Genomic DNA, 23,868 nt, shown 5'->3' on the forward strand with positions numbered 1-23,868 from the left:
GGAGGTTCTGTCATTTTTTACTTCCAGATCCTCAGTTTCCACCTTCGGAGCTTCCCGTTCCTCGGCGTCCGGGCTTGTGGCCTCGTCGTTGCTACCTTGTAAACTTATCAATGCCAGATCCGCAAGCTCCAGATTATTAGGCTCCAAACTATTAGGCTCCAGACTATTAGGTTCCCCAGCCGTATCGTCCAGGTCAGTAAGTTGGAGAGCCGTATCGTCCAGGTCAGTAGGTTGGAGAGTCGTATCGTCCAGGTCAGTAGGTTGGAGAGCCGTATCGTCCAGATCCGTGGGTTTCACAGTCGCATCGTCCAAATTCGTAGGTTCCTCAGCTGTCTCGGCCAGATCCATAGTGTCCAGGTCGAAAGCGTCCAAGTCGATGGCGTCCAAATTAATATTCTCCAAATCAAACATAGTTATATCAACACCTTCCAGATTGAAGGCATCCATGTCCACGGCATTCAGATCGGGAGCTTCCAGATCGCTAGGTTTTGGAGCGATAGATTCCGGACTCAAAAGTTCTAAATCCATAGGTTGCGGATTCAGAGGTTCTGAATTGATAAGTTCGGGATCAATTGGTTCTAAATTGATGGGATTTAGTAGTTGCGTCATCTGCGAATGGTCCGTAATGGCTGCATTCGCCTTCTTTATCGCATTCATTTTCAAAGCTCGTATCCTGTTGTCGGAGGTATAAAACGTACCGTACCAATGGTTGATTCCCTCGAAGTTGCTTTGAGTTCTGCGGGATTGGTTTCCTCCTAAATATTGCGATTCGAATTTATCCAGTTCGTCGAATAGCCAGAGGTGGGGGTACTGCCCATTATCGGTGCACTGCATCATGTGTATATGTGACACTATAACACTGTCGCGAAATTAAGCACTTTGGAGCCGTACGGTCAAACGTACACGGAACTTAGGCGTACCTACTCTGAGGACGTTCTGACAAGAATTAATAAGGCGGACAGCTCTGCTGTCCCGTTACCTTAGTTCGTACGGTTGTCGGCACCGCCTCCGTTTCTGCTGGCTCTATTCACGAGAATTTTACCTGCTCACTGTAAAGTGATTCAGAAAGAAGCAAGTAATTTCGTATACGTCAAGATTTAGGGACAAAATGGGATTTCACGGTAGTGAGTATCAGCCATGATTTCTACTGGTATTGCTCTCTGAAGGGGTTGCAAGAAAGAGATGGAAGTTTGAAGTTATTTAAGCTTCGGCCTCTATGTGTGACTTTTATTCTTATCATGTTTTCAAATTTATTGAATTCGATGCTCTTCTAATTATTCTGATACTTATACCTTTGATATGTATTATTATTAAATATATATAGACATAAATATTGTCAGTAAACCCTTAGCAACAAATTTTATTAAGGAAAATCGCTTTTTGGTTGGCAGAAAGGAGGGTAGAAACTTGTAATCATCAGTTAATTATACAAATATTCCTTTGTAATAATTTTAATGTTCGGTACTCAGTAAAATATCTTCTGTTTTTTATCACTCGGAGGCAGCGACTTTTCGTAGATTTCATAAGTTTATCGATAATAGTTTCATCCATTTTCGCCCATTTATCTTTTAGGGCACAGAAAAGTTCATAATTGGGGTACAACCCCGCTCCAATCGTGCGGTTTAAGATCTCATAAGTTTTCAATCGAATTTAAGTCCGGCGAGTGGGGTGGCCAACGCAAAAGGTAAAACTTTTCTTGAACGCATTTTCAGGCGAATGTTGGATCGTTATCCTGTTGGAACCAGTGTTTTACAGCTATGTGGTTGGCTCCAAATGAGGCTCTAATATTTCTTTCGAAGAAAACCGATTCATCGTGCCTTCAGTGCTGACTAAAGTACCTATTCCGAAGCCCAAAAACCGAGACCGCACCATAAGTGTCCCGTCGCCATATTTAACCGTGGGAACAGTATCCTTTTTGTTCAATCTTTCACTTATAGACCAGTGCAATACTATCAGGGTTGAACATATTGAACTTTGACTCGTCGCTCCATATCATCCCTTTTCTTCAATTTTTTGTCCAATGATCACGTGCCTTGGCAAATTCTGGCCTGTCCCGTCTACTTTTTCCCGTCAACAATGGTTTTTTGGCTGGCCTCGTGGGCAAGTAATCCAGCATCTTGTAATCTCTTTCGTGTAGCTCTTGAAGCTATTTGAATTCCCAGTTCCTTTGAGATGAAACCTTTTATATCCCGCCAAGGTTCAAACGGACTTTGTTTAAAATATTTTATAATTTGTTTGTCCTGAAAGTCGGTGGTACAAACCGCCGTAATATTTCCTGTAGCCATGATCTTCGTTTAGGTCGAAGTTAAGTCTTGCAGTGGCAGCTTTCGTTCCTCCATTTCTCCGTGCTTTCACAACCTTCATTTTTAAATCGTCAGATAAACATTTACCGCTAAGGCATATTGAAGAATTAGGAAATTGTGAAATTGTACCAAACCAGCCGAAAAGCCCAATTGAACACTAGAAAAGAATAAGTTGCTCTACGTTGTGGCAGGTCAAAGGTATCTAGAGCTTCAAAAAAAGTTGATGCGTAACAACAACCAACAACGTAGCAATACATACAGAAGTATTCAAAATGTTATATTTATCGATATCGAAAAATGACAATAAATTGAAAAATGTTGCTCTGCATTTTGCTATTACAGCAGTTGTGAAACGGAACCTGTTTCATCACCATATCCAGTTATGTAAATTGCCCTTTTAATGGGCATATACATATCGGCCTATTCAGATAGAGTTGCATTATCTCCTTCAGTTTGCGAAAGACTCGGAGGATTCATATCTGTTTTAGCGTTTTGCTCTCTTAAGGACTAGAAGCGAAACTCTTAATTTAAAACATCATTTGAGGCTGCTGAGGCGTCTCATTTGTTCATCTGCGCTTCTGCCCGTCTGAGAGCAATAAATGAGCTCCCTCGGTTATTTTCATCCTTGCGGAACTCGCAGATGGAAATTTTTCAGGTTTTTGGGCGAATTTCGGTTCTTTTCTTTCGAATTGATTGTTAATATTTATCGTTTTAATTTTGAAATATTTGCTCGGAAATTTCCACCAGCGACGGTTGATCGACACGATTCAGTTGATAACCGTAAGAGAACGGTGGTTTTCACTGCGAGGGTGGGAAAAAACCACGTTTTTTTCCGATTTCTTTTATCGGTTTATTCCGTCCTAATCATGCTAAAAACATAAAAAAAAACACATTTAAAAATCGTAAAAAAACGGTGTTTTTGTCAACATGCAGTAGTAAATTGTGTTTTAAATGGCTTAATAAAACAGTCTGAGACATTAGATCTTGTGGAAATCGAGAGTTTATAAACAAATCATTTCGACCATAACAGTCCTGGTTCTCCAATGCAATTGGGACTTCCTCAAACCCTTTAGGAAAACTTGAGCATATCTTGCACGTACAGGGGACGCAAACGATGGTACTATTTGGAGGCATTCTTTGCGTTCGACTTGGGGAAATGGAATTTTGCATTCGTGTCGGTGCTCTCACTTTCTCGCCTATCAAAAAACCAAATACAATCGCCGATGGGAAAAAACAGATTTGTATTCGAGATAATATTCCATTGTTGGTTCGCCTCGATATTTATGCCTCTGGGGTGGGGAAAGTTCGAAGATTATATGGGGAATCGGGGTGACCATAGAAAATGGAGAAAAACAAATAAACCACCCTGGAGGTCTTTTTTGGAGCGAGGTCTGGTAAAGTACCATCATTTGGGTATCGTGTTGGTGGCAATAATGCAATCGCCAGATCATCTGAGCACCTCAATGACTAGATTGTGACGATAAGGAATTCGGAACGGTCCGATCAGTTTTGCCAGATATAACGTAAAGTTGCGTTCCTTTGTATGTAAACCGTAAACTGCGCCAGCGATGCGACGTCCCGACTATAGGTACTTCAGTCTTAAAAAACTGATACCAAGAACATACTCTAAATATTTGACGGTATTGGTGAAGAGACCCGAAATTTAACAATATTCACTATTGTTGCCCGAGCTTCCCTAGTGTAAGTTCCGTTCGGTTTTGTGCATTTTGCAATAGCGCTCTCCTCAGTGATGTCGGATAGCGACAGTCAATCTCCCGACTCTGAATCCGAGACTCCCAATGTTGGCATCGAAAGGCGCGTGGAGACCATAATCAAGCAACTTGGAGACTATTTGACCGAGTGCGGTATATTTAAGGATTTGGAGGAGTCGAAATACTCAGATAGTCCTAGAAATGCGCCAATTTGGGGGAAAAGACGCAACCGTCAAGGCGCAGGTGATTCCGATCAAAGCCCGGCGTTAGCGCTACTAGTGGTCCCGCCTAGGAATCCATATTTTGAGAATTTGAAGATATCGAAACGGCCAAAAGGTCCTCGCGGCAAGATGAAATCCTGCAACAGAGAACGTAGTCGTCGAGACGCAGCTTGTCCCGCACAAAACCAGACGTTAGCGCTATTAGTGGTTCCACCTAGAAAGGCATACACCAACGCTATGCACCAAATGACCAGTCAGCATAGAAGTTCCGGAGATGGTGATGCTTATGTGTCCAGGGTGAGCTCGCCTTCTGATAGATGTCCACAGAAGAGTCGCCCACAAAAGGTAACTCCAATCAGGAAAATTCCGACTCCGCCGAGTTCCCCGAAAAAGAAAAGAGCGCTAATGGTGGTTTTCGCGAAACGCCTTAACGACAGTTTAACTTGAAGGTGATATGGTAAACGAGAAAACTTCTTGTGGTAAACATTCTGGATGCGAATTTGTGTCTTCTAGTCCCCTTTACTTTTTAGAGTCGTAGTCCTAATTGTCTTACGTTTGTGTCTTATAGTATTCATAGTCCTTTTTACTCTCGATTGTCAATTAATGCAAAATGATTTTATATAACGAAGTTTTAATGTCAGCTAAGGGTCAGTTTTTGAATTAATTCCTTATTCTCGCGAGGAAAGCGGTGATGGTAGAGAATTTAAAGCGAGGCGTAATCATATACCGGGTGTTTCCTAAGTACGGTACATAACTTCGGGAGCGTGTTCTACAGCTGAAATAAAGGTAATTTTGTTATACAAGCTATGTCCCCAAAATGCTTCGTTGCGGAAATACAGGGTGTGGAAATGGCTTTAAAAAATTACAATTTTTTAGTAGTTGAGACATTTTAATGAAATTTTGCAGCGTTTGAGAGTCAGGGACGGTGCGCATTTTACGCTAAAAACGGTGGCTGTTGTGTAACCAGTGGCGTGCGGGCAGGATAATTGCCGGATATTTTAAAGGAAAAAAGCGGTACGCCACTGCTCTTTTCCGATATTTTGTTCCTTTTTTAATTATGTGTTCGATTTGGAAGAAAAAACGTCTCTTGACGTTTTTTCGTAGGACGTTTTCGAGTAAATAAATAAAGAACATTGTAGCTAAATTTTTTCATTATTTTTCATTATTCCCAAGAGAAGAAATACTCGTGCGAAGATATGAATTTTTTGTCCTGTACTTGCCTGTTTCATTAAAATTTCATTAAAATGTCTCAAGTAGGTTCGGAAATATTTGAAAAGTTGTAATTTTTTAGAGAAATTTCCACACCCTGTATTTCCGCAACGAGGCATTTTTGGTATATAGTTTACATAACGAAGTCGCCCTCATTTCAGCTGTAGAACACGCTCCCGAAGTTATGTACCGTACTTAGAAAACACCCTGTATATTAAGGTCTATAAAAAAACCGACGACAGACCAGACCTAGGGACACTTGACGCATTGTTGCGCACAATGCGCAAACCGGGTACGTGGTGGGATAACGTTAAATTCGAAACGACCCAACGTGATATGTGTGAACGTGTGACACGCACAAGATGACGAGAAACTTCCCGTGGTGTGGTAGTCACTGGCTTTAAGGCCAATTTGTAGCGTCACGTAGTGATTTCCTGTCGAGAATAATGGCTTCCTTAAAGACCTTGCGTGCGAATTGATGTTTCCCATTCGTATTTATTTTTTCTTAGCTTTTTGCAAGTTCTAGTTTTGATTTTAAAATTGAAAATAAAAGTACTTTGACAAGGTCAAGATTTCACATCGATACCTCAGTAGTGTTATGTACATTTTATGTGATAAGCCTTCGTTACACGTTCGTGTAAATTATGAAAATGTGGATGGTTGCTTGGAATTTTTCATTGAATTTCACATGATAATGCGTCACTTTTCAATTGAAAATACCGACAATTGCCCTCTTGCTTGAAACAGGGCATTTTTCGCGATTTCCAATGAAACTTGAAATTCGCCAACACTGGTTACAGATTGGCATTTCACTGCACTTGGATGCACAGCTTTGTGCAAGAAGCGGAATCAATTTAACGTTGGTACACAAAGTACCATTTTTTAACAAGTTTTACAGGCGATTTCCTTCAATTTTAACTCGATCAAATTTTGCCCCTGTATCAGGTAGAACTGCGCTGACCGTTGTTGTCGCTAGCCCCGTTCGTTAACCGAGTTACGGAACGAAGCTCGATCCGTCATCGGTTGCGATTACGAAAGCTACGCATTTACTGACCGGGCACATAAATAGCTATTTCCTAATTTCGACAAGTAAAATAACAATTTTCTCGATCAAAAGTACGAGCAGTTCCGTGATAACAAGGGGCACCTTCATTCCGCAAGAAAGGGGTACCCCTAACAGGAACGATCGCTACACTTCTGCAGGCACAAGCTGCAGGTCGAGAATGCGCTATTTCCCGTTGATGTTACTGTAGTTCGCAAAAGCTTTATTACACGGCTGCTATACCGAGCTACCGCGTGTTCTTAGGAATGGGTGTCGCGAAGGTGTTATCAAAATACCAAACACCAAATAGATCAAATTCGCACGAGGTAAATTTGAAATGAGAAGGGGAAACCTAGTTGCCGACATGGTACTGCAGATTATAGAGAATGTTACTGTGGTCATTGTCGAGTTCTCATGTGAATTACGTATTGAGGACGTTCCGTCCACCACCAGATGGAACTTTTTCAAATATTCGGCGCTTGATGATCTGAACTTTTGCGATCTAACAAACGTTTTATTCCATTTCAGGTATTCTCCTCAGTCATGGTGCAATGAATTCGCCACGTTCGTGGGAAAAAGTCAAATCGCAGCTAGGTCATTTTTAGTAGATCAACCAATTTTGTGGCATCCGCCAAGATTATTAGCTTTACCTAGGGAATACGAAAAAATATTCACAGTAAGTACCTAGGGAGAAAAATGGTCTAATTGACTTCTTTATTATAGCCTTTTTGACCGGGTTTTTATTGCAAGCTTTTGTGGCCTTGTCAACACGATTCCTGTCTGTGACAGCTTTAAGTTATTCAGTTCTACCTCCTTTGGACTATTTCAATGATGGGGCAGGTATTTTTAAGGACGAAATGAACCGTTAGGCAAAACTCTGAGGACGGCTGTAAACGGCTTAAGTATCCTGCCTTCGGAATGATTTCGTTACGCTTGTTTAGTAAATACTTCATCCCCTACAGTCTTGTACGTGGATATTTCAGGTGCAAATGACTATAATCGCCAAAAGATTTTACACTGCCTGAATTAAAAATTGAATTCTGAGTTAAATATGAGGTTTCACGTGCCATGTGCGGGGTGGGAAAACGTGCCGGCTTGAAAATACATTGACGAATAGCCCCGGTGGAAGTATATTGGCATCTTTAACACCTACGGCGTTTGAATTAACCTTTTGACCAGGAGTTTTTTTCCATGATATCCATTATTTTACTTTTCAGTATTACCACGAGCGACCCTGCAACCAATGTCACTCCGTGGCGCAGGAAACGAGCATATGTCTATTATGCGGCACCATCGTTTGCCTGAAACAGGGCTGCTGTAAGCAGCAAAACGTGTGCGAAGCAGTGGCACACGCCCAGGAGTGCGGGGCAGGCACCGGAGTTTTCCTAGTAATTACCTCGACTTACATCATCGTCATCAGGGGTCATAGGGCGTGTTTGTGGGGATCACTTTATTTGGACGATTTCGAGGAGGAAGATAGAGATTTGAAGTAAGGGATAGTGCTGCTTGTCCAAGCCATAATACTTCCGGAAATTTCGGAATATGGGGGGTTTATCGACTTTTTTTCCCCGATTTCGTTCTTTTCCGTTTCTCTGTTATGCGCCTTACACACTGGGTCCAAGATAAACACGGAAATCTCGAAAGTGGCAAAAATATGAAGTCAGTTAGAGCAACCAAGATATTACAAAAACACATCGACGAACGTTGAAGGCCATTTCTAGGCTTGAGCTACACGAAAAAGTTATTTAACCTTTAAAATTTTTGTTAGGACATTTAAAAAATTGCAAAAATTAATTTTATATACGTTAGATGATAATTTAACGTTTTTCGTTGATTTCATGGTCCGAATATGTCGAAAGTTGATCTGATTTTAAAAAGGATGTCGAGCTTGAAATTTTACCTTTGATTTTGTGTAATATTTTTTTGTGTTTTGATATACTGCACTGCAATTTAGCATAGGAGCAGTTCTCAAGGTCGAAAATTAAAACCGTCTGCGTATTTTATTATGGGGCCCTAAATTGTCGCTGCGACCCTCTTGTTAAAAAATTTTATCGTTTGATTTGCTTACCAACGAAAAAAAGTTATATTCGGTACGGGTTCCAAGAAACATTTGCCTTAAATTTCCTAGAAAGGGAATTGTATAGTCCTTCAGACGATACGTCCTGCAATTGTGACGAAAGACGAATTTTTATTCAGGACATGGGACTGGGATTTAATGTGCGTTTCCTCAGCTCGGATAAGAACGGGACGGTCCGTTTTCGTGCCGATGCCCGGTTTTTGATATGTTCAAATTTTGGATTAGTTAATGCCGGCAATCCGTTACGAAACGAGGTGCTCTTTGGTATGATTAGGCCGTCTTTCATGAAACTCATATATACATATATAAATGCGTCGAGGTTAACGGTGGCCATCTAAAACGCTTATTACTCAAAAGGCTCACCAATATTTTAAATTTCGATTTTATCATCTAAACTACATGCCTCATGTTAAAACGTTATACATTTTGGCCTGTGATCTCTCCACAAGGTCATCGGAGTCCACGGAGCTACTTTCCAGGTTTCGCATGAACTACATGGACTTGGTTCCGCTCGAACTTGGAGCCAAATTCTATTCCCATAAAATCTAATAGCCATTTTTGGAAACGGTTCTTTTCATAAATCATTCCGTACAGCTAAGACGCACGATAAGGAAACGACAGTTTTACATTATTTACGGTCGTGACGGCTCCGTGACAAAGGACCCAAGAGATGGAGAATGGAAAAAAGGGCCTTCTCAGAATTTCATAAATAATCGTTTAAAAACCTACAGGCGTTTGGTGTCGGCGTGTCCTGGGGATGGATTTGGATTTGTGGCGAATATTTAACGTGTGAATCGAATATTATTCCTACCTGTAATTGAATTCTTGATTGTACGTGTTTAGTCGCCGTAAGATGCGAATGCAGTTCGCACAATTAGCGACAACATACTTGTTAAAAATGGCTCAAGATGTTTTAACCGACGAAGAAGTACTTGAAATCGTTTCTCGGCAACGCGCTAGTCAAAAGTCAGCGTTTTTTAACGGCCGCCGGCTGTAAACAATTCCCCAAAAACACAAAACACGTTTTACGAAACGCTATTGTTCGCTATTCGTTTATTAACCAGTCGTAGTCTGTCGCATTTCAAAATGCCGTTTTTGAACCTTAAAACTGCACAGAATTGCCCTAATTTAACCGGCCTCGTAATTCTGCAAAAACCGATGGACCCCGTGCTGAAATTCGGAAAACAATTATCCCACATACGCTTGAGGAAAGATAAAAATGTTTTTTTTTTGTGCATGAACAACCCCGCCACAGAATATTTCACTTTCCGTTACTTCGTCAGCTCCCGAGTCTCATCGACAAGCGATTGGTTTGAATTAATTTCCACCTTATTTTGTAGACGAGGAAAACCCCTCTACCTCAGCAAAGACCGTTTCCAGCTTCTGGAACAGCAATGGCTAGCCCACCGCTTCGACCATACGAAAAAGACGTGGGTGCAGCACCGCAATGCCCTCTAAAACCAAATACATACGCGTAACTTCCAATTGACTTTTATATTCGACATAATAAACCGTTGTTTGGATAACGTACGAATCTTATTTTAATTTTGACTGTGATAAGATATAGTAATGGCTGGAGGGGTACCGTTAAAACGGCTTGCTGTGACATTCTTTATTATTTTTTATATAGCGAGCGTAAATTTTAGTTTTGCCTAGTGTATGTTCATTCTGCTTTGATTTATTTCGCATTTGTGGCAACCGCTAAGAGTTCGGAAAATGATGGTTTTTTTTATCATTAGATGAGTAAAACTGCCACTATTTATTATTTCCTTAATATTGTATCTGCCTAATTTAGTACACCATCTTTCCTCATTGTATTAACTATTTATTCTAGTCCAGTAATAGTTAGTCCTCGAGTCAGCAGAGCTTGCGAGCTCGCCTGAGAAAACTTTAATCAGAGACTGGAAAATATTCGTCGCTTTATAGCCTGCGGTATATTTTGTTCTTTTTTTCACGCATTAACGTACTCTTTGGGAAATTCTAAACGTTTACTTCATACTCTTATAAATAGCTTTTTGTACATAATTTTAGGTTTAACGTGGGTTGTTATTCTTGATCGAGGTTGCTTGTGATAATCCCTATTTAAAACCACTTTTTACCAGTAATGTTGGTGTCCTTATACTGTCTTACTGACTAATTAACCCTGCTGGATTAAACGACATTAAACATATAACATATTAAAAAAAAAAAATGTTTAAACGTCCTTTTTGGAAATTTTTTTCAGGGCAAAAAATAGTTCCCCTTAATACGATGGATATGATTTTTTCGACGAATATGCGGTCCTCATTCGAGTGCTTGACGAGAATGCTTAAGACTGCAGTTATTAACGAAACCACCATGATTAGTTTCGATTGTGGTGTGTCCAACATCAAAGTTAGCATTAAGGTTGTCATATTTTAATTTTTGTAGTAAAATTATGCTATAAATTTGTGAGTTCAAAGTTGGATATGTGGTTTTATTTTTATCTAAACGCGCTAAATGCCGAAAACCGCACCGAATGGTCGTGTTATGAACGACGAGCCCAAGGCCCTTCCACCATTTCTCGTGGCGGTATCTAAGCGTGAGTAGCGGAACTAACCGTTGGAAATGTGTGACATCTTGTCTACTTTTAAAAATTAGTGCTTCGCGTAATTCCTAGCTAGCGCCGTAAGAAAACTAAGCGTTTCGCCCTCTCTGGTGAAGTGTTCGCATTACAAATGATGAGATGAACTTTTTCAAATGTATAGATGCTTCGTTTGTGGATGATGGACTTTATAAAACTCTCAAGCTGCAGCAAAAACAAGAGAATATTTTAGAACGTTTCGCTAGTGTTTCATAACGTCATCTTCAAAATCATGCCCGTATGGCATATTTCAAGGTAAAAGCCAGACAAAGTTTACAAACCGTTATTTAATATACGTAATAACTCAAATAGTCTTCAAGAGATGACGCCACACATCGCAATTTGATTAGAAATTCTAATCTGTCCTAGGGCAACAAACTTAACACAAGTGATAATTGCATTCGTGTTTACATTTCGCCTGAATGCTTCACTGCTTTCTCTATTTCTATCCTTCTTTTTTTTTGGAATTCTTATACAGGTCGTAATGCATAGTGCCTATTTCTATTCGTTATTCATGTACCTAAGAGGTACGTAAGAAGTGAAATCGCTGATTGTTGCAGAGACGAATTAGAGCCACGCGTAAGTCTTACGAATGTACACATTTCAGCGTTAAATATTGGATAAAAATCAGTTCTTTATGCCCAACTTGATTCTCATGATCTATTTAAAACGGCGGGGCAACGTTTTAGGTAGACATGTTCCCTATAAAACAGAGTTAATGGCACATCAATACCAACATGAAGAATGAAAACTCTGACGTCATTTTGACACTTTCAGTTGCCAAAATGAGTGCTTAGTCGCCGTAAACCTTCCGAGTGTGGAAACACATCTGGGCCCTTTATGTTAAAAATACCAAAGTTGAAGTTATCGTCTAATTGGTCGCGTTTAATCAAGATGTTACAAATTAGTGTTATATACAGGGCGCTTCAAATTCGCTCCTCGCCATTGGGATTTCAAGTATGCAACACGTAAAGTCGCTTAAATTGGGGCAAAATTGCGCATGTTCATGCGTTGTTACATGCCGTTTTAGAGCAGTTTGCAAAGACCTTGAAAATTAAATATCACATGGTGCGAGTTGCAATTTAAAAGTTCAGAGTTTTGAAATTGATACACCGCATGCAGAGACAGGTATTTTCCAAAAACTTCTTTTCTACGGCCCCGAAGCTTCAACGCAGTTGAAATTGATTAGGCTCAAAATTCTGAATCACTTCATTAGCTGTACATTGGGTAACAACGCTCCGTGCAACTGCATGGTCGCTTTCAAGCTCCTTTCTTTCGTAACATCAAAATATACTGTTTACAAGATCGTGAATATCACGTAATATCTACTAATTTACTGAAGATAAATATAATTAATGGAAGCAAGAATCAGTACAATATAATGGAATAGCAGATTTGACGACGAACCGCAGTTTACTCTTGTAGCTTGATGTTAACTGGGCACTGTTTGAATTTGAATTATCAGTTGCCATCAAATCAGTTGTTATGTATAAACTACAATTGTTCGTTCCCTTACAATTGTATTTACTTTGCGAAAGGTTTGTACGTGTATGTGATAAAAATTCACTCAAGTGCGCGCAGTAAAGTAACAAATAAAAAATATTTATGTACGTTTCGTTATCTCATTGCCATTAGAATGATATACCCGCAGATAGGGATTTCTTTATACAGTTTATGTAAATTATTTGTAGCCGTATCTCTTATAACATAAATACTCTGTACTTTACCATTATTGTCACATTCTTTTGATATCTTCACATCTAACCTTAGTAAATCATTCATGTTACAAGACATTTTTAAATTTGAGGCTTGGAAAGTATTGACTGCGTTCTGATACATCATCAGTTTAAGTGCATCAGCATCAATAATCATGGATCCAATCATTCTTGTTCATGGAGGCGCTGGGGATATTCCAGATTCAAGAGTACAAGCCAAGATCGACGGCAACAGGAAATCTGTAGATGCAGGCTATCAGGTACTGCGAGCAGGAGGATCTGCCTTGGACGCCGTGGAGGCTGCAGTAAAAGTTATGGAAAACGACGAAGCCTTCAATGCTGGTATACGAATAAAACTGGATACAAATCTTTTAATTATGTTCTCTTTGAATTTAATGCTCGTCTTAGGCTATGGATCCGTTTTAAATTTGGACGGGGAAGTTGAAATGGACGCAAGCGTTATGATTGGAGCAGATTTGAGGGCGGGAGGAGTTACTGTCGTCAAAGATATAAAAAACCCCATAAGGTACCATACAAAATAAGCTGGTACACGATTTCTAAATCAAACCCTCACATTATAGCTTAGCGCGTCTGGTAATGGAGAAAACGCCTCACGTATTATTAGCAGGGGCAGGCGCTAATAAGTTCGCAAAAGAGCAAGGAGTTCCGAGACTCCCTCCTGGCAGCTTGGTATCCCCATACGCTAAACAGGCATTGGAAGAATTTAAAAAGCACAAAGATAACAGGACAGAAATAGGAGAAAAGGTTTAATTAGAATGTGTTAAGGTATAAAACCAGTTTGAGATTGAACATCTTTATTTTAGAATCCTGGAGAAGTGGGCACTGTGGGAGCTGTCGCCATAGACCGCAAAGGAAATCTGGCAGCTGCAACTTCGACCGGAGGGATTAACGGGAAAATGGTGGGTCGAAGCAGCGATACTTCCCTAATTGGCGCCGGTACTTATGCAGATGATAACATTGGAGCTGTCTCGACCACAGGTAGACTTTTTTCAGTAAATACTTTGAATGTATAAGACAAAATTCGTAGGACATGGGGAGTCGATAGCAAAGTTTTGTCTAGCTCACGCTATTATCAAAGCCATGGAATATAGGAACAAGACTGCTCATGAGGCTACAAATGAAGTAATGGAGAGTATGACATCACGACTAAATAATTTTGCAGGTATAACTTCTTTTATTGTATAAATATTCTTTTCAAGCCAATGGACAATTCATAGGGGCAATAACGATCTCAAAAAGTGGGGAAATTGGTGTAGGTTTTACCAGTCAGCGTATGGCATGGGCCTATAGGAAAGGGAATGAAATTCACTATGGAATTGAAAAGGGGCAGCACAAAATAGAGAAAATTGCTGATTAAAAAACTGTATTGGTTAGAAACTATATTACTAATTAGTATCACAACTAAGAATGTGTTTTACTCGCTCTTGTTTAATTTACCTTATCTTTTATACAATATGAGTCTATACTATGCAAATACTGGCGTATCACGTAAATATGCCAGGAAAACTACTTGTTCAAAGATCATATAAAGTGATTTCAAAGTAAAATAAACCCATTCTACCAACAAGTAAGGCTTCAAGAAATAGTAAAATTGCCTCGCAATCGTACTGGTGGACTTGAAACTGATTTAAAAAAGGCTTGGTTTTGGAGACTTATTTGATGGTAGAAATAGTTCTCCCCTACTTTAGAATCATTTTGTATGGGTATCTTATTTAAGTGTACCTATAAGAAGTTTTAATATGCCATAAACGGCGTTGCTAAACGTTTGCGAACTTTTTTTTAGCGGACATTTCTATGTCATACTTTGAAATTTTTTTTTGTCCAATTTTATACTTTTCTTATAAAACAACTCTGAAATCAAAAGCAATTGCCCAACGCTCTTTATGGGATATTAAAATTCTCCAAAAATGGCCACATTTTTCCTATTTAACCGATTTTAAAAGTCGCCGTGTTGGAGATAGGAATATTGGGCACACCTATATAAGACATCCCTTACCGGGAAATATCAACATTTTCAAAATTTTTCCTCACAAATGGCATTGAGGAATAAAAATAACAATAAACCTATTCAAAATAAAATAATAATTAGAAGCGATTTGTTAGGTCAGTTATAACTATTGTGCACGAGAACTTTTTAAGACTAATAAAATGGAGATAGCACAACCAAACACCATAAAATTTTTAGGCTGAAAAAGAAGGTACAACTGCCAATAATTATTAACAGATAAGAGATCATTATTACTGTTTATTATTTTGTTATCAACTGATTAAAACAACGTAAAATTCCAGAGAAAACAAACCTTGTTGCAAATCATTAGCACCCAACATATATTTATTATAGAAAGGTCAGTCATGCAGCCTTGGTACTTTGATCTATTCAATTCAACGTCCCCCTTGAGCGAACATAAGAAACCCCATGGAATCGAAAAACGCTGGGTGTATGAACGCTTATTTTGGCTCATTCATACTATTGTGAGGCCATGATCATGTTAATTACTAACACAGCAAGGCAGTCTTGAGTTCTGATAGCTAATTTTTAGAATAATATGAACCTCAAATTCCACAAAATTAAATGTGGGAATGTTTTTAGTAATACTCATTAATTAGCTTCTTTAAATTTAAAAAACAACTTTGGCAAATAATTAAACTTTCTAGTTAATTACAAATAATTTTGCCTAGTTTATGCCTCCCAATTAATGATTAAACTACTCCATTCTCACTAAATTAAATATGTCAAAATTAAAACTAAAATTTTTCATGGATTCAGTTATCCTTGCAATTTATACTAAGTTAAAGTTCATTTTGAACAAATCTTAAGCAAATTTTAAATAATGAGTCAAGATCAATTTAATTAGTGAAAATTCTTTGAAGTTTTTTTTGGTCATCAGTGCTATGTATGTCATTGATTTCATCATCATACCTCCTTGTCAGTTGTGTATTTGTTTTTATTAAATTAAATTACATTTATTACAGTAATTCAAATTAATACAACTCATGTTTTTAGTGCAGGAGTGTAAATCTACCAGATTTCTTAATGAACGTTTTTAACGAATTGAAGGCTTCAATTAAGCTGAAATTATTGAAATGAAAGATATAAACTAGGCATATTAAAAGCATTATAACTTTAATAAATTAAACTTCCTCTATACTATTCGTTGTAGGTGCAGTTTCACCATAACAGTGTTTGGCTTTTGGGTCTTTATATGAATTTTCATGTTGAACACTTTGAGAATTTGTTCGACATTTTGCTAAACACAACTCAAAGTGATCTGAGACAGAAGCAAAAAGAACATTGTTCTGTTCTGTAGCTTTTTTTAGTATAGTTTCCAGGACATCTTTCTAAAATACCCAACAAAACTGTAAAATAAACATTAAAATCAATTAAACTTGCCTTGTCAGGATGCAAACAACATGAGATGCAATATTCATAAATAGCACAACATTGATTTATATTGCATGTCTCACAAGTGTACTGAAATATGTTTTGTATTTCGCTATTGCAGCAACCATTAGTTAAAATTTCACTTCTTGGGCATACAAACCCTGTAAGGAATATTAGGTACAAATAAATTTACTCGCGATTTTGCTGGCTTATTATTACCTCTATCATCTACAATAAGAGCTTTTCCTTGAACTGAATTTCTACATGTATCATCAATATCATTAGTTGCATTGTGCTGTTGCAGAGTCCTCCATATGAAAGGCTGGGTTCTCCTAATGGGGACTACATCGTCGCTGTCCATGAACTCGGACTGTAAGAAACAAGACCATTAATAATGTTAGAATTGGGTGATAATGAGTGTTACCTTGCCCACATAGCTAATGATACAGTAACATAGGGATAAGGTAAGGATCAGTCCCAGTATAATTCGGCGCCTTAGAAACCGAATAATAGCGGCATACCACATATTTCTGGCGTCCAAAAAGACATTTTTAACGCGATCTGTTTAATTTGTAAATAAGTATGTCAACATTTTGGCAATTTTTTTAGGTTATAATTATTAAATGTTGATATCGTAATGACAATTGATAAATCAACAGTGATTAATAGAGATGTACTGTGCATAAAAAATAAAATTGCAATGTAATAGTGGTGGTAATATTTTTTAAATGATGACAATTTCACTAATTTTGCAGTAAATTTTTAGAAATGGAACTATCAAAATGCATATTAGCACATTGTTATTCAAAAACTCATTTATTTTGATTTTAAAAGCTAAAAATTAGTTGGGATTGCGTTACTGAATATTACTGATTTTATCAGTATGTGTAATTTTACAGTCGGAATTATAAAAAATTCAATTTTATGTAATTTACACATTGTTTACAATTTCTAGTTTGTCGACGTACTTGCATTCAGTAATGGTCATTATGGCAGCTTGTTTTAGTTGACAGTAACCAAATTTGACAGACATCTCTTGCGATGACATTTGTGCTCTAGTTATATGCATCCTAGTCGCACATCTACTCTTTCTTTCTAATTGCTTTTTAAATTGTAGTTTTACTTCTTTCCTTTCTTGAATTTGAGGTGAAGTTGCGTGCTGTGTTCTTCAGGTCCAATATAAAAAAAGTAATAGTTCCTTTTCAGTTTCTCGTTGCCCTAACGAGATCAAAAGGTGGACAATGTCTTATAACACAAGAAGAAGTAAGTACAAAAATTTCTATGCTTAAATACGTCTAGTTATTTGTTGGTGCTGTAATGCATGTAAAGATTCATTGACGGAATCAAACATGGCGTCACTCGCACGGCTGAAAATATTCAACATTTAATTTTTATGTTATTTTTTCTTTATAGGTAATCCGCAGCAAAATGTGCCGCAAGGCTCTGCTGCTGTAGGACAGCGGAGACCTGCAGTATCAAACAATTTTGTTCCTGGGGGTCAGGTATATATTAATTTATTTTGGTGCAAATACTTTTTTAATTAGCGCATGTGGTTGTGAGTTTGGCAACGCACGCCTCAAGTATAACGTGATTTAAAACGTGCGGAATATGTTGGCCAACTTAAAGATGTATAAATACACGTACCAGAATGAGATAAGAAACGTTCTAATTCCATTTTTTAATATCTAGGTCCTATGGAGTCACACCGAGCTTGGGTAGTGGCACGTATATAGGCACCAATTTTTATTTGATTCAATGAAAATTGATTATAGTCTAAACCAAATTAATTCAATTTTTCTACCAGATCTACCAATGAATTGATTTTGAGTTATGATGATAATCAGTTTTTTTTGAACAGTTCTTATATCTTGACTGAATATTTTGTGTTTAGTTGTCATCTCAAGACTGATTAGGGCAGAATCAGAGCGACAACAAGTCTCAATACTGATTTAATTTAAGGGAACCAAACCACAAAACAGTTATGAAGTTTACCATAAAATCAACTTTTTTTGGTGAACTGAATAAATATTATATAAAGTTTGGTTGGTCTTGACTCTATCAGTATTTGCTTCAAGCAAAAAGAGTCAAGATATGAAAATGGAGATGATATCTTTAACTGCATGATGTGGTTAGAAAGATAGGTCAATACCACTTTGAGGGTCATTAAGGTTTTAACTTCAATGCCTTTATTGGTGAATATTGTCCTATCATCATGTCTTGGTTAAAGATGCACCTATATGGGTGTCTCAAGCCAATGAAGGGTTTATTGTTATTAAATTAACCCTGCTCGTGTAGCTGAATACACCTCAGAAACAACCCCTGCAACAGCAACAGCAGCAGATCAGAAGTCCTCAGCAGCAAGGTCAGCAGCAGTCTGGAATTAATTTCCGTGCTCAGGTAAGGAGGAAAAAAATGTGCAAGTGGGTTTTTAACTGTATATTCTCCAATAATTACCTACATAGAGCCACAGGAGCAGTACTTCTTTCAATAATACTAGATAGAAGTTTTACAACTTGTGGCATATTAACTTGATCAAAAGATTAGGTTTTGAACTTTAGATTGTTTTAAACTGTACTGTCTGATCAGACATATCTTCCTGATAGAAAATGTCAACTTTTAAAAGGCTGGAGACATGCGTGAAATGAGATATATAAATATATACAGGGTAACATAATAAAGTCACAACCACATTACGATTCCTAGTAGGTTAACACATAACTTGAAATACTTAAATTTTGACTTCTAGAGGCTTTTTCACTAAAACTTCATTATACAGGGTGATTCGTAAAGAAGATACTGTGTCTCACTCTGAATTTCTAAATGGAAACCTATCCTATATCCATCTTTAATCATTTTGATGCCATTTGCCTTTGTAGTTCATACATTATTGGTTTAATGAAAAGATAAGACATCTTGGAATTAGTTATCTTTTGCAGTGATGTATGTTGTAAATAATTCGTTATATAAGATGATTCATAAACAAGATAAGCACGAATGATAAAGACTAGGCACACCTAAAATAACGATTTACATTCGAAAATTTTTGATTGATTTAACCAAACATATCTACATAACAAGTGTTGCATTTTTCCTAATAATTAAGTTTTTCATATTTTTTATTTGACTGTGCTTTTCTACATTTATAGATTGTTTAAATTGTTTGGCATTAAATCTAAAATGGCTTTGTTACTTACCTAGAACTTCATAAACATAATTTCCCTAGCTTGTCGTATAGGAAACAGTCGAACTCAAAAGGGAATTTTATTTGAACGTTTAGGTATTTGTTCATTCAAATTTCTTAAGAAACATTTTAAAAATTAGAGCGGTTAACGTTAACAGTTTTAAGTGCCCACCAAGTGCATCCAACTTAGGCCAGCCATTTGCTACCTTAAGATAGTTCTTAAACCGCCATTCTAAATGCATCTACGTGCTCTATTCGTCATTACCGTTGTAGTGATTGTAGAGCCGCATTTCTTGTTTAAATTGTTGGGCAGCTTGATTAATTCTGGCGATTCCATGCGATCCCATATAAAAAAAAAATAATCAACGGGCCTAAAGTCAGCAGATCTGGCAGGCCAGAGAATTTTTAATATTTCTAGAGGCTTTCCGTAAGAACTGAAAACCCATTGCCTGAGGGAGTTTTTAAGAAATTTGAATAATCATACACCTAAGCGTTCAAATAAAATCCACGTAATTTGAGCTATTCTTATTTCCATAAAAATCAACACTGTTTCTTCTTAGAGTCAGCCCCAGCAGCAACAAGGATTTCACAACCAATTTGGCATTCCGCAGCAGGTAATCAAAATTATTCACTTCCAAGGTTTGACGAAAGGAGCTTTTAGAATAACGTTCACTATGTGAAACTCACAAAATGGTATATCCACGAGGACAAAAGAAGTAACTTTTGATATTGTAAAACGGCACTGAATTGGTCATTTTTGGTGGTCGTTCAAAAATTAAACTGCATGGCAGTGCAAGTGGGTCAGCTGTGCCGACACTTTTTGCTACTTTATACAAGGTAATTTGCAATGCAACGGTCACAGCACAAGGGTGTGTTGAGGGCCTCCAAAGTAGCCGATTGTTCATATAACTTTTTTTTCTCATGTTTATTGTTGTTGGAATATTGGCCTCGGAAAACATCCTCAGTATAGAGTGCCGGTTAAGTACGTAGACGAACGTTAAAGGATAACCCTTGGAAAAAATTTAAGATGATACGTTCATGTTGCTTATTTTTACTACTCATTATTACGTTCTTTTCCATCAAAATTTAGAGAGATCATTAAATTTTACTTTTAATTGATATTCCTCAACGTAATGAAATAGCAAATAAGTTGCAGGCAAAGCGAATCCGCTTTGTGGAGCCTTGAGGGACTAGGTACGTGATATTAATTTGTAACGATAAAATAAATCTTCGCAAAGAGGTTCTTAACAAGACGATTTATGCGAAATCTTCCTTCCTGTGTCCTCTTCCGTGTCAAGTTTAACTCGACATTAGGAGCCAGAATTTTTTTGTAGTTATCGTCTTTTTTTTTAAGACTCGCACACCAGTACAAGTTAAACAAGAATCGCCTCAGCCGAAAACTACTTCTCCGCCTATGCAGAAGTCGGTCCTACCAGGAACTAACCCACCCGCTCCCGACACGGAAGGTGAACAGGACAAAAAGAAGTTTTGGAAGATCAAAGGTAAGGAAATTTTCCGTGCTGCAGTGTGTGATTGGGATTGATCTTTTAACGAATGATGACAAATCACTGCGCAAATTTGAAGCAAGTTTACAACGTTGTCAATCGCACTGCTTTGCGAAAGCTTGCCATGTGAAAGTGTGATCTGAATTGCAGCTTTCTCTAATATTACTTGTTTGTTCTTTCAATTTTAATGATAGTTTTAATGTGGTTGTAATTTGCAGGCAGCAAAATCAGCAAGACCGAAAAGGTGCGAAGGCGCAACGTCAGACTGAGCAAGATTCTTCAGCCTAAGAACGCCATTATGATCCTCAACGAATTGGTTAAAGGTTGCACGTACAATGTGGACGAGTTGCCCGTCAAAGTTGACTCCAACCAATTTAGAGGAACAGTCTTGTTCGATGATCAGGAGTTTGTTGGCACTGGTAAGTTTTAAGATGATAATTTCCTATAATTTGTCCACACGGAGTCAGCAGAGCAAGACAAATCGATAGTTTGCTTAGCGTTACACCTGTGGAAAATAAAAGTTCAACCTAGAGCTTCGGCTTGACCGTTTTGGTCGAGTTGAGGTTTTCGAGGTGTTTACTGTGCTCTGGAGAGTCGGCGCATGTTCCTTCCATGGACTGGGCCATAGTATTGGAGCTTACATAAAGTGTTTACTGCAATTAAAACTTCTACTTTACATATTTATATCACTATGGCTTCATGTTTTTGGAAAGTTTTGGAACATGCCATGCCGGAAAGACCAATGCCGTAGTTGAGATAGAATGATATTTTTACTGCACGAACGCATGGGTTTCATTCCGAGAGAACGACGGATTCCGCTATCTTGTTATTTTCTGGATATCAATGATTGTAAACGTGGAATACGTTAAACTACTGTTGTCGAGAACCAGCATTTTGAAAACTGTTGGGATCAAAAACAAGAGTGGAAGAGGTAAGTTGGTTTTTATAGGTTGCTCCGATCAGTACGGTAACCTTACAATGATGGTGCTGGTCATGGCTCATAATTTTCCACTCGGCTACCACTGTCAACGCTTTTTGGCAGTGACGTGCGTGTTTACAACATATATGAGTGTAAAGATTTTACCGAGCGCTTATGTTTAATTTAACTAACAGGAGACAACAAAATTAGCTCCCAAGCGCTAGTATATATTATGTCTCGCAGTGCGAAATTGTCTCATGCACAATTTATGTATTCTGGAGGTTTTAGTTAAAGTATATTCTTTAATTTTAGGACGTACGAAGAGTGGAGCCAAGAACGCGGCCGCCGAAGTCGCGTTGAAACACTTAGTGAAGAATAAGCAATTCCTCAAAAAATCTGAGAACGATGAGGAACAAATGGAAGTCGATAACGAAGAAACTGAGGAGCAAGTAATGCCATGGTCTCACATCGCTTCATTCGCCATGTACAAGTTATTCTGCGCTTGGGGAGAAGACCCTAACATCGTTACCAAAATTCCGGTAAGCGACTAATCACCATTTAATAATCGATTGGCAAGATTCTTTTTTTCATAGCAGGGCGGAGGCGAGGGCTTGGGAGCTCCGTTGGTCAATAACGCTCCTCGCGAGCCGAAACCGGCCAGGAAAATGCCGGATAACCCTCAGTCCATGAATCCAATGATGCTAATGAATCAAATGCTTCCAGGATCCATTTGGAATGAGGTCGGCAAACACGGAAATCCTCCGAATGTTTCATTCACCTACCAGGTTACCGTTGGTGATAAACATTATTGTGGCACAGGTACGTCCTTGTCGAAATTTGGAGGACACCAATGGTAATCGATTATTGTGGACTTGTTATAGGATCGAGTAAGAAGGCAGCGAAAAAACTTGCAGCTTTCGCCGCCTGCCATGACGTTCTTAAAGTAAATTATCCTCCCGATCTCTGGTCTCCTCTGTATTAAAAAATTTTAGAAGGTCTTTACGAAAAGACGTGATTCCGGTTTTATGTATCAAAGGGGTTTTAATATTTGGAACGGTTTTAATTTAAGTTGACGCAATTATTATTCCTGACGATACATACGTAGCTTATTAGTTATTGACTTCGTACTGGGAATTGTAAGGCCGTATTGTGCATATTGTGACAGAAATTTTAATTTTGATCGCAAAAATTGATTTTACGCGACGGGTCGTAATAAGTAAACGAGCATGCTCAACGTCAATTTTTGAATTGCTTCATTGAAATTTTAATTTTGGCTGCAAAAATTGCTTTTGTGTAACGGGGCGTGATACGCATATTGATTTTGTTTTATCGTTTCATTGTCGCACAAACGGAGACATGAAGATTTCTTTCTATTATAAATTAGAAGTAAAAATTGCAATTGGCTTTATATCACTATCGGAAATTGCAAATTATGACAAGTTCATTTACTTCTTTTTACGTTTTGGAATTTATAAAAATCCCATCGAAGATCACGCACTACACGGCGCTCTCAAACATAAAACGCAATAATAGTTCCCACACTATGTCTAACGCGACCATTTGAATTAGGTTATTTAAGAGATTTATAATGGCAAGCGGAATATTTACGTTTCCAGTATTACGCAAGCTTAAGTTGTATAGGAAGATTATATAAACTTCACCACAACAATTATATACACAAAATTGTTTATTGGGGTTAGAGTGTGAAGTGTAATATTTTATTTACGTTTCCAATAAAAACCATCAAGTATATAGAACTATAAAAATAGTTTAATGTAAAGTTCCTTACAATTGTAGTTCTGATTGGAATGCCTTGTCTACTATTTCATTTATTTCGATTTCTCTTGCCACGCTTAAAAAGCAGTGATTCAGTAGGTCTTCTGATAATCTACAAATATTTTAGGATTGGTAAGAAGGAACAACAGACCTTTCGGGAAACGATGATCCGAAAGGAATCGATCTTTGCATCAGCTGTTGAA

At 37.9% G+C, this 23,868-nt stretch overlaps 5 protein-coding genes across 9 annotated transcripts in view; 3 read left to right on the top strand and 2 right to left on the bottom strand.

The window, feature by feature from the left end:
- The window catches only part of Ubr3 (Ubr3 ubiquitin ligase), a 72,680-nt gene extending 61,672 nt beyond the window's left edge, over positions 1–11,008 (top strand). Inside the window, exons 29-31 of the mRNA XM_066295638.1 lie at positions 7,016–7,163; positions 7,705–7,976; positions 9,905–11,008. Coding sequence (XP_066151735.1) covers positions 7,016–7,163; positions 7,705–7,976; positions 9,905–10,022 — 538 coding nt within the window. The 3' untranslated portion in view covers positions 10,023–11,008. The remainder of the gene's footprint in view (positions 1–7,015; positions 7,164–7,704; positions 7,977–9,904) is intronic.
- A 557-nt stretch (positions 11,009–11,565) lies between these two features.
- On the top strand, positions 11,566–14,310 carry LOC136346413 (probable isoaspartyl peptidase/L-asparaginase CG7860). Of its 2 annotated transcripts, none has more exons than XM_066295540.1 (7): positions 11,566–11,745; positions 13,012–13,223; positions 13,290–13,407; positions 13,463–13,646; positions 13,706–13,880; positions 13,930–14,064; positions 14,120–14,310. In XM_066295540.1, exons 2-7 carry the CDS (start codon positions 13,037–13,039, stop codon positions 14,257–14,259), a joined length of 939 nt encoding a protein of 312 aa, XP_066151637.1. In that variant the 5' UTR covers positions 11,566–11,745; positions 13,012–13,036; the 3' UTR covers positions 14,260–14,310. The 2 variants fall into 2 exon arrangements, with proteins under 2 accessions (XP_066151637.1, XP_066151636.1); XM_066295539.1 differs by lacking the exon at positions 11,566–11,745 and adding an exon at positions 12,398–12,704.
- LOC136346414 (SREBP regulating gene protein) lies at positions 14,249–16,915 on the bottom strand. Its single transcript, XM_066295541.1, has 4 exons — positions 16,709–16,915; positions 16,504–16,654; positions 16,294–16,445; positions 14,249–16,241 (listed from the first exon to the last, which is right to left on the bottom strand). Exons 1-4 carry the CDS (start codon positions 16,808–16,810, stop codon positions 16,035–16,037), a joined length of 612 nt encoding a protein of 203 aa, XP_066151638.1. The 5' UTR covers positions 16,811–16,915; the 3' UTR covers positions 14,249–16,034.
- Positions 16,916–17,399: 484 nt separating this feature from the next.
- LOC136346520 (double-stranded RNA-specific editase Adar-like) lies at positions 17,400–23,655 on the top strand. Of its 2 annotated transcripts, none has more exons than XM_066295725.1 (9): positions 17,400–17,547; positions 17,698–17,786; positions 18,580–18,681; positions 20,026–20,079; positions 20,820–20,967; positions 21,189–21,389; positions 22,202–22,428; positions 22,483–22,708; positions 22,771–23,655. In XM_066295725.1, the coding sequence occupies exons 1-9, from the start codon at positions 17,526–17,528 to the stop codon at positions 22,869–22,871; spliced, it is 1,170 nt and encodes a 389-aa protein (XP_066151822.1). In that variant the 5' UTR covers positions 17,400–17,525; the 3' UTR covers positions 22,872–23,655. The 2 variants fall into 2 exon arrangements, with proteins under 2 accessions (XP_066151822.1, XP_066151823.1); XM_066295726.1 differs by having other exon boundaries at positions 22,486–22,708.
- LOC136346518 (uncharacterized) overlaps positions 23,319–23,868 on the bottom strand; it is a 31,023-nt gene continuing 30,473 nt past the window's right edge. For all 3 annotated transcript variants that reach the window (XM_066295721.1, XM_066295720.1, XM_066295723.1), the window contains one exon: positions 23,319–23,777. In XM_066295721.1, the coding sequence (XP_066151818.1) occupies positions 23,675–23,777 (103 nt within the window). In that variant the 3' untranslated portion in view covers positions 23,319–23,674. The remainder of the gene's footprint in view (positions 23,778–23,868) is intronic.

The sequence above is a fragment of the Euwallacea fornicatus genome, chromosome 23, assembly GCF_040115645.1.
Source record: "Euwallacea fornicatus isolate EFF26 chromosome 23, ASM4011564v1, whole genome shotgun sequence".
NCBI lineage: Eukaryota > Metazoa > Arthropoda > Insecta > Coleoptera > Curculionidae > Euwallacea > Euwallacea fornicatus.

Bases quoted from the DNA above. Each gene is read 5' to 3' on its own strand.
- LOC136346520 (XM_066295725.1), top strand. From the start codon at position 17,526: ATGTCTTATAACACAAGAAGAA. The intron at 17,548-17,697 runs GTAAGTACAAAA...TTTTCTTTATAG, and splicing joins GTCTTATAACACAAGAAGAA to GTAATCCGCAGCAAAATGTG. The intron at 22,709-22,770 runs GTACGTCCTTGT...GACTTGTTATAG, and splicing joins TAAACATTATTGTGGCACAG to GATCGAGTAAGAAGGCAGCG.
- LOC136346414 (XM_066295541.1), bottom strand. From the start codon at position 16,810: ATGTGGTATGCCGCTATTATTCGGTTTCTAAGGCGCCGAATTATACTG. The intron at 16,655-16,708 runs GTAACACTCATT...TGTTTCTTACAG, and splicing joins TCATTAGCTATGTGGGCAAG to TCCGAGTTCATGGACAGCGA. The intron at 16,242-16,293 runs GCAAGTTTAATT...TGGGTATTTTAG, and splicing joins GTTGTTTGCATCCTGACAAG to AAAGATGTCCTGGAAACTAT.
- LOC136346413 (XM_066295539.1), top strand. From the start codon at position 12,652: ATGTATAAACTACAATTGTTCGTTCCCTTACAATTGTATTTACTTTGC. The intron at 13,408-13,462 runs GTACCATACAAA...CTCACATTATAG, and splicing joins GATATAAAAAACCCCATAAG to CTTAGCGCGTCTGGTAATGG. The intron at 14,065-14,119 runs GTATAACTTCTT...GACAATTCATAG, and splicing joins ACGACTAAATAATTTTGCAG to GGGCAATAACGATCTCAAAA.